The following is a 14556-nucleotide window of genomic DNA, read 5'->3' on the forward strand; positions in this document are numbered from 1 at the left end:
AATACTCATCCTTGTTGCAGATGCCCTGTCTGATTTTTGAAATACTGGACAAGGGTGATTTGCTCAGTGCCCATAAATGTTAAAAAATGCAAATAAGGTCTTGATGTGTCTTTGAAAAGCTTGTAACAGTTGGGCATCAAAGCCACTCTGACACTGGTGAGAATTAAGCCCTTCTGGAAATCTCAGAGGGCACTTCCTAGCATAGTTTTGAAACTATCTATCCCATAGATAGTTTTGAAAATCTGGCCCCACTCCATGACTCAGTTTCTTGTTTCTAAAATAGGGAAATAGCTCTTCCTGCATCACAAGGGTTTTGTGAGAAGAAACACATGTATTGAGACATGCTAAGGCATTCTGGTAATGCAAACCATGGAAGTAATTAAAATAAACATTCCCCTTGCTTGGGAATGCTAGAAATTGTGCTTCGGAATTTGCAGAGCAGAAAATCAGTAAGAGTCAGGAACAAACATAAATGAAAACATAACTAAGTCTTTACTCACTGTGTGTTTTACAGAAGATTTTAACAGTTGCCGCAACATTTTCCCGTGGTTGTGGGAAAATGTTTTTGTGTTCTTATTTTTGTTTTTAAACCACCTCCCACTCCCCTTGCATGAATAACACCTCTTCTGTGCTACCTGGAAGGCACAAGAAAACCTGAAGTGAAAAGTAGGTGATATCCTGCATCTCTGCACAGAACTAATTTATATTGCTCTGCTTGATCCTGAGCATTAATGAAAAGAAAACCTAAGGGAAGGTCTTTTCACTACAAGTAAAACTGAAGTACCCGAATGATGCCAATCTTCCCTGAGCTCAGTACACTTGAGAGGTGAAGTGGGGCAGAAATGGTGTTAGGTTATTTTCCTACCTTCCTCCCACATGGGCTCTAGGTTGAGGGGAAGGATGTTGCTTGTCTACCAGCGTAAAACAGAGCAGCTCCAGGGCTGCTCTACTTACGCTGGCAACAACCGTTGCCTTGATTCTGCCTTAGCTCAGCTTTTTGCTGGGACAGTTCTCAGGTACTCACTTAAAATAACTTTTTATCCTCTTTACATTGCTGATGTAATGCAAAAGGGAAGTGGAACAAAACAAAACTGATTTCTGGAGTGAATTTAAAAGAGGTTTTTTCCCCCCCCCCTTTTTTTTCAGGAATCTATGTACATTGAGGAACACGCAAATAGAAGTGGTGTGATTTCTTTGATTTTCTCTCTGAAAGAAGAAGTTGGGGCATTGGCTAAAGTTCTTCGTACATTTGAGGTAAATATTTTTCTTTAGGAGACCTGAGTGTGTCCTTGCACTTTTACTCTTTTTTTTACAGCAACATTTTTACAGCAACATTTGTTCAGGATGCTTAGGGTTATGATTGAAATTCCATTTCATTGCCATAATGGGGGAAAGCAGAAGGCATTTCATCTTCTGGGCTTAAAATCACTTAAAGTTCTGGAGCAGAAGTGGCCTTTTAAAGTTAAAAGTTCAATTTAAACTTCTAATTTAAAATCTCCATCTTTAACTGGCATGAGACTGAAAAAAGTGCATTTTCTCCTCTTAAAAAGTAAGTATTCCGTTGCACCTACTACCATAAGAGGGAGAAGTGAGTCGGGCTGTAGACTATTACATGTCTGATATCTGTGTCTGTACACATATTATACAAAGGCAAACGTAACCTGCATGTCAGCCATGTGACTCCCAGAGCACATGTTGCATGAAGCAATTCTCCTGGGGGAGCTACTGTCCTCTTCGCCCTTTTCCACCTCAAGAAATCTGATATGTGCAAGCTCATCATCTCCCACCTCTAGTACTTCTACAAAGGGAACACAGGTACAGGTGAAACAGCATCAAAATGGCAGCATTTTGCACTTTGTTCACGGTTCATGACTCCTATAAGAAACTCAGCAACTTTTACTGACTGATTTGGAAAGTTTTGGGGGAAACAAGGAGCCATCTACCTTTAAGGGCATTGCGTGACTATTTATTCATGCAGAAATATTTCCCAGATGTCATGGATGGTGTTTAAAAAGCATGAAACCCTCGCAATTCAGGATAGTTATGTTGCAACACATACAGCTGTGTACTCTGTGCTCCCAAGCAAATCCACTTTGTTATATCGGGTTTTGGACATTTTTTAAAGAACGTCAACATGTAATAGTCGTGCCTCAAAGCAATTCCTTCTATAGAACACTGTAATAAATTGTGGCCTGCATATTTTCCATTTGCAAATTGAATTGACTAGTAAATGAAAGGGTTGTGTGGCATTAATACAAATGAAAAATAATTATAAGTCATAGGACATATTAAATTCATTAAGATGAAGGGAAATTCATACCAACAGCAGAGCTAGTCTAAATTTGTGAACTGACCATTGTAATACAATCCTGCAAAATTTCCATATGTCAGCAATGTGTATATTCATAAGTGAACTAAGGAGGCCTGTTGATATTCTCTGGTTAAATGCATTACCATCCACTAACCAAGTTATTATCACCTTTAAGAACAATCCACGAGGAAGCTAGTGTATGAAGGAGAGAAGTAGACGCTTCTAGGATGTGCTGCTTCTTGCCCTAAAACAGATACCTGAACTAGGTGGGCTGAATGTGGTTCACTCCAGTGCCTCTGCAGGTGACCTAGGGGATGGTAGCTCAGACAAAGACGTGTTGGCTGGGTTGATTCCCATCCCAACGAGGCAGATTCTTTCTGTGCAAACTTGCCATCTCCCCCAGCACCGAGGCTTGATAAGAGACCTGGCATGCATGCCCTCATGCTAGTTTTGCATGCTGTTGGAAGCGTAGCAGGGAAATAGAAAGGGTGGCTGGAGGAAAGAGATTTGCTGAGTCTGACCTGCAGCTTCAGCTCCTCGGGGCTGTCATTAGTGAACTCATGCACACTGGGCTGTGTAAGCCAGAGCAGCCCTTGGGCTGTTCTTTTTCAGCAGAGAGGAACTCACCCTGCATACAGCAGCCTAAGTCATGGCCCTGCACAGCTGAGATAATCTCCACCTTTCCCACCGAGGCCATAATCACAGAGACTGAGAGGCACCTACTTTGTGCTCAGTGACATCCTCAGCACAGAGACGTGGAAGTTGATGAGATCCAGGTGATGCCCTGTCAGCTGTGGAAGAGGAGAAGGATGGGACAACAAGGAAGATGTCCCCTTTCTCCTCCACAGCCACTGCTTTGCTGGTAGGTCCAGCAGTCACATGTCATCTGGGGCTCTGCCTGCATTGCTGCCCTCAGTAGTCTTCTGCCCATTGCAACTGCCTTTGTCAATGCCTAGAGCCAACATTGGCCAAAAGAGTAGGTTTTTTTCCCTGTTTTGTATCCCTTCCCTGCTTGATAAAATCAGCTGTGATACTCAGGTTAGCTATAGCTCAGTTGGTCTATACCATCTGTTGCTCGGCTCCTCTGGGCAGGTAGACGACTCATCTTCCCCCTGGAGTTTCTATCTGCTGCATCGCCCCAGCCCAGGGTGGGACAAGGACGGTGAGACCTTCTCAAAGGAGACTGCACAAGGAGGAAGTGTGGGGGTGGCTGTTCTGGCTGTTGATGCCTTGCTCAGCCACATAAAGTAGCAAAAAAGAAAACACAAAAGCCACAAAATATGATCAGACTGTGCCCTGGAGCTGAAGCAATGCCCCAGCAGCTGATCCTTGCTGATTGCCATACCTCACAGCACTATTCTTACTGTGGCTGGATGGCCAAGTGTGATGGATCCAGAGCTCCTCTGTGGTAACTTACTAATGCCAAATGCTGGCCTAGTTTTTTGAGGTATTCTCTGGGTAATTGCACTCATTTAAAACAACAGGCGACTGTGTGGAAACACAGGCAGAAAGTGTGGCTCAAGCCTCTCCTCCTCCCAGCTAGCACTTGGAAGTTACCAAAGCACCATGCCTCCGGCACTGGCTTTGAGGATTTTGCCTTTTTGCTGGCCAACCTATAAAACTATTTTTGACCACAAAGAGGGGAGGCAGGGAATTAAAAGAGCTGTAGATTTGAAAGTCTTGAAAAGAAATCCTCTCTCAAGAGAGGGAAGAAAGCGTGGAAGCAAGATAGAGAGGGGAGACACAGAGACTTGAGGGGTTACCGAATAAAAAGAGAGCTCACAAGGTGCTGTCAGCAGCTGGCCTACTTTTCAGTAAGATAAATGTCCATGTGGATGTTCATCCTTTCCTTTGTTTAACAGTGGGAGCAAAAATTTCTGAGATAAATATTTAATATTTTGAGAGGGCTGTTAGGTCACTCCTGTGTTGATGCCGGGGACTCAGGAGCATTTCCAAGCTCCCAATTTCGCATGCTGTCCATGTCCCAGTTCCACACTGGGATGAAACTTGGCCATGCCTTAGCCACCACCATGGCCTGCTTCCCATGGGGCATATGAGCCTGAGGGGAGCTGTGCTGTGCTCCAGCCTGACCCTACATCTGGAGAACAGGGGGACCGGGGCTGCAGGCACATCAAATACAACAGCTGCTCCATATTCTAGATATAATCCATATTCACCCTGGATGCAGACCTCCCAGGAAGAAGACCTGATGTCCAGACATAGTCCAGCTAACTGGAGTAAGCCCCTCTTATGGCCCAAGATGGACTGATGGCAAGATGGAGTCCCAGTCCCCCAAGATCGCAGGGAAGTCCCAGTATCCAGGTAGCTGAAGGTATAGTTAGAGAACATGCTCGGGGGACAGAAGTACATCCCTTAACTGTGAGACCCGGTTTCAGGGAAATTCGGTGTGTTTTGGGGAATAATCTTTTAATATTTGTCCTACTCAAACATCCCTCGAGGTTACTCATGGAGTTGACAGACTGCCACATGCTCTCATGTCTGCTTTTTGCTTAGAGACCCAACCTCTTATTTCCTGTACAGCTCCCAATTGCATGCATGAGCATGTTGCTACAGTGAGAACTGTTGCTTTTCCAGTGTAGCTTTAAGGGTTTTTCTGAGGAATCTCTGCTATATACTCAGCTCTTTGTGTCTGCTGACTTTATCCCCAAAACATCCTCGGGTAGATCTGCTTTTCTCTTGTTCTTACCCTTGATTTCTATTCTTGCTAATGCATTTCAGCGTAGGGCCGATGTGCTAACTCCAAAGAGAACAAGCTGTCTGTATGAAAGAGGGGCTGACCCTCAGAGGGACAGGCCCATATGTAAAGAGAGACCATGTAGCTCTTTAAACTCAAAGTCTTTCTGTCTTCAAAAGCAAACCCAGAGCATATCTACAAAGGCATTCAACACTCACTTCAGGTCGGGGGAGAATCCATTCTTATACACAAAAATAAGCAGCCCTCAGGAAAAGCCCCAAGCACCAGATGCCAGCAGCCTCCTAAGCTCTTCTGTCCCCTTGACCCTTGCCTCCCCTACATTTTGTAAATCCCCACAGAGCGGCAGCCTGAAGGACTCTGGCCCAGCCAAGCTCCTCCTGGGCTGCTCTGCACCGGGGCTGCTGTATGCCAGCACCTGACTACGTGGCCCCGTGCCAGCCCATCTCCACCTTCCTTGCAGAGAGAGCAAATGTCCACAGGGCCAAACTTGTACTCTGGGATGTGCTGCAACAGCAGCTCAGCCATGCCTCACACCAAGCAAATAGTTAATACTGGATCCAGTTTGCTTCCACACTAGCTGCTCTGTGTGTATACTGGGATGTGGTAAAGATGCTATTTTTGCTTAAATGGTCAAAACCAATTATTTTCACTTCAAAAGCCTCTTTGTACATAATCTTTACTCCTCTCTGCTTGCATGCAGCTTTCCTACGGGGTCTGCTTAGACAGCTCCTCTTGCCTCATTGCAGGCTTGAGGGTGGCCACAGAGAAGCGTAAACTCACCAACAGAGTCTTTCCATTGACTTCATTTTAGTAGGACCCCCTGTACAGTACGGCATTGCTTGGTGCAGCCATATGATGTATGGCATGACACATGCTATTGCAGAAGATAGCTAGGAAGCCAAAACCAGAATAAATTTCTCAGTCTGAAACAGAACATCACACATAGGCAAAATTCTACACTTAAAATCAGGGAGCCAGAATAGTCATTGTGAAGTTATGTTTCTTTTTGAGTTCACTGGACAAATCGGAAAGGTACAATGTATAAGTTCAGGTCAGAAAAAAGACCTTTCAGGCTTCTTATCAAAACTGAAAAAGCAAAACAGATCATTTGGGGATCAAACCAAATGTTATACTTGACCTGTTTATTTTCTCTGCAGTGATATAACTATTCACTACTATTCACAACTAACTATTTCAAATGTTTTTCCCTTTAAAAAGCACTAGATTGCTTTTTTAAACAACAACAAAACTTCCATTCTGAAAGAAAAAAATTAACAAAAGTCAAAAAAAGTTTGGCTTTTCCAAAATTATTTAATTTTTTAAAATTACAAAAATAAAATTCATTATTAAAAATATCAGAATGAAACATTCCAACTTTTAAATAGGTTTATTTTTAATTCACTTTTTAAATGTGAATTTGTAAATACATGAATCTGCTCTGAAGTCCTTTTCCTGATAGATTTACAAACAGTAGAAAAGAGAGCTGTAGTATGCAGCAAACATCAGGTTGGAAAAGGTTACAGGTTTGCTCTTCCCACTCTCGGCCAGGAACCTTCCATGTTCTCTTCATGAGCATGACTTTCCAAAATACAGAGCAGGGCTGCAGCACAAGGTCCAGCTTTTAATGGTGTTTCTTGCAGTGCGTAGCCCTCTAGCTCACAAGCATGGTTTGCATGGTCCTGCTCCTGGAGTAAGTTACTACCCCATGTGAGGACTGGCTGGAACTAACGGGCTGCACTAGAGATCCGATGCTTTCAGAGCCAGCAAAGATGACTGTGCTCTTTTTCTGTTTTAGAGCTTACTTTATTCAACAGAAAGTCCACAGTGCCTGTTATCTCTGTGGCCATCGGGAAGGTACTGGCTCTGCAGCATTTTGGACTGTTTCCAAGTCAGGAGAAGCAGGCAGTCACTTTGGCCAGGGTACATTTCCACAGCACTTGGCTCCGCTGCAGGCGGGTGTGTGGAGGGGTGTGGAGGGGCGTTTGCACTGATAGGTGACCAGGCCTAGCGTGCCTCCTCTAATGGACTTTTGTCCACCATGGTATGCCTATGCACAGCTACAACCCTTCTTTATTACACTTGAGCGCAGTGCTCCAAAGTACTGTTTTCATAAAATGATGTAGACTTGGAAGTGGCTTTTCACACCCAGACAGAAAGAGAGTACTGCACCCTGTAGACTCAGCTTCTGCCTTTGCTCTAGGATATGGAGGGGGCAGCAGGCCGAAACAGAAATTGCTGTTTTCCTGGGGATCATGTACTCTTCATTCTGCCTTCCTCCCCAGAGGAAGTGTGCAGTTATTCTAGCACATCATCCCCCCTCTCTTGCTCAAGCCCTAGAATCATGATTGTATGGAAATGACTCACCTGCCTTGCAGCGTAAGGGGCTTGTGCAAAGGGCTACTGTCCTGAGGGGATATGTGTTGGTTTGGGCTGCAGGCATGCTGAGTTCCCCTCCTTCCAGGAGAGCAGGGATCCTTGGTCTAGTGAAACAATACGATTTTAAAGAAAGAAGGGCCTTGTTCGGTGCCTTGCAAAACAGGACCCTCATCCCAATCTGAACTTAAAGGTATTACTGGCATTATCATAAAGTGATAATATCATAATACAGGGAGATAAATCTGCTTGTCCCACACCTCATGTTTCTTGGTTATTTGGTGTTGAATGCCTTGTATCAAACTTTGTGGCTGGGGCTTTGGCCTGTAGATACAACTGGGCTTGTGCCTGGGAGCAGAAGTGCTTGGTGACCAACAGAGATGGCTCAAGGGCCATCTGCTCTTTGGGGGGCCATTCACTGCAAGGGGGCTCCACTTGGTCCCTGCTAGAAGAGACTTTTGCCTCAGGGAGCTTGTCACATGAGAAAGACATTGCAGAGGATGGGGAATCTCCATCTTCAGCCAGGAAGCAGATCCTCAGACAATAAAGCTGAACAACATGCCTACCTTGGCCTTCACTTTGGAAAACTGTGGCTGAAAATATTACTGCAACTTTCTAACTTCCCTCATTCCCCATAAAAACTAGGTACAGAGTTTCTGTCTGTGCTTCTGAAAGTCTCCTCTTTCAGGAAGCACTGAACTAACCTGCGGTAATGCTTAAAAGAACATATCATTTTTTTGCATCAGGAAAGTGCAAGTAAATCCTTGTTCTGGAAGACTTCACTCAAGCTCTTACTAAATGTTCATTAACTGCTCAACAACGTTGTTACCATTTCTTCATCTGGTAACAATGTGGGACCTCCTGATGAAGCCAAACTTAATGACAACATTCACGAAAACAAGTTGCAGATGGATTTCACAGCTGTCCTTAGTTTTAGCAACCATATACAGGAGCATTGAGTAATGCGTAGACAGAAGGACATGCAAACACCATGGGAAGCAGTAGCCAGTCAGACTTCTAGAAAGTACCAGGCCCCTCTCACCACTTCCCTGTGGATCTGTGAAAACATAACTTCTCCAAAGATCAGGTCACTGGGCTGTCCAAGGGAAAGACTGACTTCTGCTATCAGTGCCCTCTGCAAGATTGCTGGTATAGCTAAACAACAGGCTGGCTCGATTCCCTTGCCTGCAGCTGCTGCAGGAGAAAGCTTGGTCAGAAGGACAGTCTAGTTGGAAAAACATGTGTTAGGTGCTGGAGCTGCTTTGAGGCCTACCTGACACAGGAGCAACTCGCAGGCACCAGCTGCTCTCCATGAGAGAAGTGGTGAACATCTTTGCACCTGCTGTGGGGCTGGGGGATATGCTCCTGGAGCTGCTAGCCCAAAGGAGCTTGTGTTTTGGGAGGAGACAATCTGAAATTCCTGTACCTGTTCGGCCCCCATGCTCTGTGGAAGGACAGACTGTGGCAGGAGCAGAAGAGGAGGGCAGAGACGGCGCATGGATCGAGGCGTCACTTCGGTATGCTTGGACATGCAGTGGAAGGACTGGAGAAGCAGGAGCGCAGAGCAGTGTACAGACTGTGAGCAAAATGGAGTGAGGCAGGGGGCCGGTGCGAAAATGAGGCAGTGCTGACTGTGACAGGGAACCATGGCTGAGGTCTGGACATGTGGGCAAAAGGCAGGCAGAGAGAAAGGCATCCTTCCCCTGTGCCCACCATTGCCTGGGAACAGAGGCTTTTAGAAAAAAAACAAAGAATTTGGAGTGACTTCGCTAAATTCAAGGGATCTGGCAATATAGTTCCTCTGCGATCTCAGTTACATGTTGAAACCAAACGCTTTCTTCAGTCTTCAAGGTAGATTCTGTTCTAATTTGATAGCGCATGCCAACAAATATATTAGAAATGGCCAAATGCATTGCTTTGAAATAATGCAAGGTGATTAGCTACACCTTCTCAACCAACACAGAAGCACGCCAGCAGGTAAGTGGTTGTGTCAGGAAATGCATCCATGTACTAGAGACTCGTTCTTTATGCTGGCCATAAACCCAGGGAGATACAGGGATGCACCTACCTGCTGTGGGTTCTTCGCAGGTGCAATGGATGATGGGGCTAATTCAACAAGGGCACTTTTTGTCTCAAGGAATGGGCTCAGTTCGTTACTACCAGTTCTGAAACAGGAAAGGCAGAAGAAACTAGTGTTAACAGTCCAGAAGTGGAACTAAACCCAAAATGTTCAACAGCCCAGATCTTCCAAAACCAGGAGATACATTCTGTCAATATAAACTAACTTTCAAAACTGCTTAAAATAAACAAATAAACCAAACAATTCCCTCAATCTCCTTCCTCAGGTAATCATTTGCCTCCAGAAGGTGGAGCTTTAAATGAAGCATCAACTACTGTGAGAAACATGATGCAACTGCAAGATTTGACAACACTGAGAATGCAAAAAGATTTTGATCAATATGAAACTATGATGATGAAACACTAGATGGAGTAGTTGGACCAGGATGAAATTTGGATTTGTAAAGCAATTCTTGTAACAGAGCCACTGTAAATATTTTGAAATCAGGGCCTTATTAGCAATGCACAGCATATGAAAGCATGTTTCTACAAGGCTGTCAGTTCAGGGACTTTTATTTATGCAGCTGAATTCCTGCTTCAAGAACAGTCACCAGAAGGGTTCTCCCTTCAGCTTCTCTGCCACAAGCTCCTGAAGCTCTCAGCACAAAGAGAGAATGGGTTTGCTTTGCACACTGCCGAACTGCAGGCACCTCTTGAATAAACAGCAAAAATTGCTTCACACTGTGCAGAAATCTGTTTTGCTGCATCCCAGTAGGTTTAAGAAAGGAGGTGAACCACTCTGTGGTTTCCTTTCTCCCTCTTTTTCTTCCTTCTTCCTTCTCTTAGGTTGTGGAGGTACTTTTGGAGTCATTGCTGCCTTAAACATGTCTTGTGCCCACCTCCCAGCTTGTCTGTTCATTCCTAGTCCCTGCACCATTCCCCCCATTTTGTGGGCACTGCTTTTTGTGAAGGGTCCTCCTCAGCCAGGTTGGAGAGCTGGTACAGCTGAAAATCACCTGGCCAAAGAAAAGAATGAAGTCTAGGTCTCTGTCTGATCTCTTAAACAGATGTGCTACCATGGGGGAGGGATGCTGAGGCAGGAACGAACATTTGTGGGTGGGGAAGCAGGGGGATGATGATGACCAGAGAAAGGTCCATGCCATCATGGCCTTTGCAATTCATAGGAAGGTCTGTCATGGTTCAGGATCTAATTACCTTGAGACTCTGTACAGAGACAGAACATAATATCCTGGTGCACCAGTGCAAAGTGAAGGTAAGGCAGCACCATCAGTGTGCATGAGCAGAGCCTTTGCACATGGCAGTGTTTTACACCTACTCTCCACCTTTTGCGAGTGACAGCTGAAAGGCACAGGTCTGCCCCCTGGCCCATGGGTGAACCTCCACACCCCCCCCCCCCCCCCCCCATTGCTGCACCAATCCTGGTGGAGCAGCAGCAGTGAAGGAGCTGGGACCTCCCTGTTTCTGGTCTCTGTCAAAAGCATTCCGACCTTGAGTAATTTTAATGTCTAACTTTTGGCAACTCCATATCTCAGCGCCTCAGCAAGTGGAGGGTACAATGCATGGTCTGTTTGCAAAACAGGGCTTTGGGGGCCTAAAACAAATTGTCCTTGGGCCTAGCACAGTGACAGCCATTCTCTCCTCGCAGACGGCCCCACAAGGACGGCATCTCTCAAGAGCAGCAGTTGGTGAATGCGCTTTTGACCTTTTCAACTTATTGTATTGGTATCAAGCCAAACAATTTAAGTTCATCTGTAGCGTGCGACACTCAGGAAACAGAGGAATGACATGCATGCTGTTTCCTACCAAGTAATAAACTGCCTTTTGTCATGGAGTGAATGAAGCCTTTGCCACTGATGGCCAGATGCCCCCCTGCACTGTGCAAGCACTGAGAGGAGCAAAGAAAACCTTAAAGAGCCTAAGAAGCTCAAACTAGAGGAAGGTACAGAAACAAAAACTCATTTCCTTCTTTCCCATAGGTCACGAATAGATCCTCACAGCTTTTCTTCGTGGATGAAATCCTGACCCCACTTCAGTAGGAGGTTTGACACTAACATCAGTGGGGCCAGCATTTCACCTCATACAGTTAGGAGATATGACTGCAGGGGCCTTCTTAAGCCTCAAAGCTGTGCAGCAAAAGAGCGGCTTCTCCAGGCCTGTTGAGCACCGTCAGCTCCTCTGACTGTTTTGGGATTGCTTTTCAGGCTGAATTTCCTCCTGGGGTTCCTATGTTCTTCCCAAGGGACAAACTCACAGACCTGGACTCTGCCCTACTGTGGCTACAGTGGTGAGCCTGACAGGAAGGTCAAATGATAAGGTCAGCACTGACTGAAACATATTCAAAGGTTTATCTCAACAAAAAAGTAATGTTTTCATATTAAAATTGCAGTATTCAGGCAAAAATCTCAGTTCAGCTAAACTGAAGAGGATTTAGCTGGACTTGTGTTGAAGTGACTGAGTAAATAGGGATTTTAGTTATCTATTGCTTTACTCTTACTATCACAGTGGCACATCTGAGTTCAGGTACCATCTGGTCATAATCATCATGACTATAGTCGGCAGTGTTTGCTTTCTTAAGAGCTAGGAGTCACTATTGCTTGTGAATGAAGATCTTCAGCGAGAAAGAATTTGACCTTTGGCACTAAAGAAAACTTTTTACCATGAGAGTGGTTGAACACTGGAACAGATAGCACAAACCTGGACCGCCTTTTGGGTGTAGATCTACATTACCTCTTGGATTTCTGCCCCAAATATCCGCTCACATCACTGGAAGCTATGCAGGTGGCTTTGTGGTGTGAGCTGGCTCACAGGACGGCCTGCTCCTTGTTTTTCCAACATCCTTCCAGGGTACTCATAGACACAGCATTTACTTTCTTATGAGTGTTTTTTCTCTATGGTGAAACTCTTACTTCCCATGTTGATCCCGAGGAAATGTTTTTGTCCACATAAGCAAACTCATATTATGTACTTGTGGTATGGGAATAAAATTCACCTTTTACAGTATAAAGCCCATTTACCACTTGCATTACCACTTGCAGGACCTCCCTGTTGCAAAAGTCCTCAGTCCAGTAGCCAGCAAAGACAGGTTTGTCCTTTTGGGTTGTATGGGTTATATAGTATGAATTGTTGACTGACAGATGAATTTCAGCTAAACTTTAGATCACATTGCTTTGCCCCAAACCCTATGGGACCAATATATCTCCTTCTCATAGGAAAAAGGCATAAACCTGACCCACATTGAGTCCCGACCTTCCCGTCTCAACAAGGATGAGTATGAATTCTTCATTAACTTGGAAGGCAAGAATGTCCCAGCTCTGGATAATATCATCAAGTCCTTGAGAAATGATATTGGAGCAACCGTCCATGAGCTTTCAAGAACAAAGAAGAAGGACACTGGTAAGGATACACTGAAAAGGATAATACTGACTAGAAACATTTATGTCACATACTTAAATTACTTCTTTTTCCTGTAGCAAAGGAGTTACTCTTGGTTCTGTGTGGCTGTCTGCTCTGTCTATGTTGTAAGCTTTTTGGTACAGGAATTGTCTCTCAGTGTAGTATGTGACATGCCTATTTGTTGACCATGCTTTTTACTTGGTCGCCTGGGAACTGGTGTTACGGCGTTATGCTATCACCTGTCTGACTGGCACCACTCACAGTCCCTTAGAGACAACCTTATTACAGTAACTCGTTACAGTACCTGCAGAAGTTAACAGGGGATCAAAGGATGTTTATAGTTATAGGTTAAGGGCCCAACTTGTAAACCCATAAACAATAGTGCAGAAAGTTGTAGGTATATCTATTTGCTTCTCTCAATCTCTGCCCTGTGTTCAAACAAGCAGCATTTATATCCACAGCTCTTGGCAAGTCATTCGTTGTGGTAACTTTTGTTCTTCACACACGTGCAACATGAAGGAATAACAGGGATGCAAGTAGGACCCAAACCACTGTGTTTAACTCAGCTAGAGTAGCATATCAAGCCCAGTGACATCTTCCCTGAATCTCTGACTGCCATCCTGCAGCTTCTGGACCACTGGGCACTGAAAGCCTCTTCAGGCCTTATACACTGCTACCCTTTTCCTATGTACTCTGCCTACATGAGAATGTAAAACAAAGCAAGAAAAATGGGGAGGATCTCTCTATACAGACACGGTACATTGGGATGCACTGTGTATGTATAGTCAGCCTCTACCAAGTTACTATCTGTTCTGACTGAAAAAAAAAATCATAAACACAAGCACAGTTTAAAAGAGCAAACAGTTCCAGCACAGTCTGTGGGTGCATGCATGGACTTGGCTGGTAGATGGTAGATCAATTCCACTGAGAAATCCAGGTCTAGATCTGCCTCCTTTTCCCTTCCACTGCAACCCAAAAGTAAATCTGTGCCTGTTCAGTGTCCAGCAGAGTCCCTCTGTGCCATTTTAGGGATGAATATCACCTATTGAAGAATGCCTTTGACCTTGCTGAGGAAGGATGGCTCTGCAGAGTCCCCAGGGAGGTCACCAAGAGAGTGGCCTGGAGACATTTACGGGTGGGAGTAACTATGACTCTCCTAGTTACTAACTGGGCTTGAATTGGCTGTGACACCTCCTCGTGGTCCTGCTGGATACCCCTACTGAGGGAACTAAGGGCACAGCTGTCCCAGGTGGGATGGTGGTGACTAGTAGTTGCCTCCACCCTCTCGAAGTATCCTTTCAATCTTCAGCAGTAAAGGGGGGGACCTAACTGGCTTGCAAAAAGTCATCCCAGTCCCCCCTCAAGCCATTGGCCCAGTGGTGATTTTTTAATGTATGGGCATGGTGGTGGTCTTGATGACTGCCACTGATGTGGCTCTGGCCTGCCTGGGGAAACAGGTCATCCACACATTAACCAGATATGACACGGCATGTCTACTACGTGAGTGGGGACGGCTTTGCTTGTCTGCCCCATCGGCTGTTCGAGCATAGTGGTCAGGGGAGACCTATCCAGTGGTCCCTCCAAGCCAATGTCTGTGCTCTCCTGGGTGTTTTAGCAGGGTGCAGGCCCTGTGAGGTCCTCTGGCCTCTAGCGAGACAGCAGAACCAAGTGACGATGACCTATT

At 45.1% G+C, this 14556-nt stretch overlaps 1 protein-coding gene across 1 annotated transcript in view; it reads left to right on the forward strand.

The window, feature by feature from the left end:
- Positions 1 to 14556, forward strand: part of PAH (phenylalanine hydroxylase) — a 44870-nt gene that overhangs the window by 3706 nt on the left and 26608 nt on the right. Inside the window, exons 2-3 of the mRNA XM_026117888.2 lie at positions 1147 to 1254; positions 12689 to 12872. Of these exons, the coding sequence (XP_025973673.1) occupies positions 1147 to 1254; positions 12689 to 12872 (292 nt within the window). The remainder of the gene's footprint in view (positions 1 to 1146; positions 1255 to 12688; positions 12873 to 14556) is intronic.

This window comes from Dromaius novaehollandiae, chromosome 1, assembly GCF_036370855.1.
Source record: "Dromaius novaehollandiae isolate bDroNov1 chromosome 1, bDroNov1.hap1, whole genome shotgun sequence".
NCBI classification, from domain to species: domain Eukaryota; kingdom Metazoa; phylum Chordata; class Aves; order Casuariiformes; family Dromaiidae; genus Dromaius; species Dromaius novaehollandiae.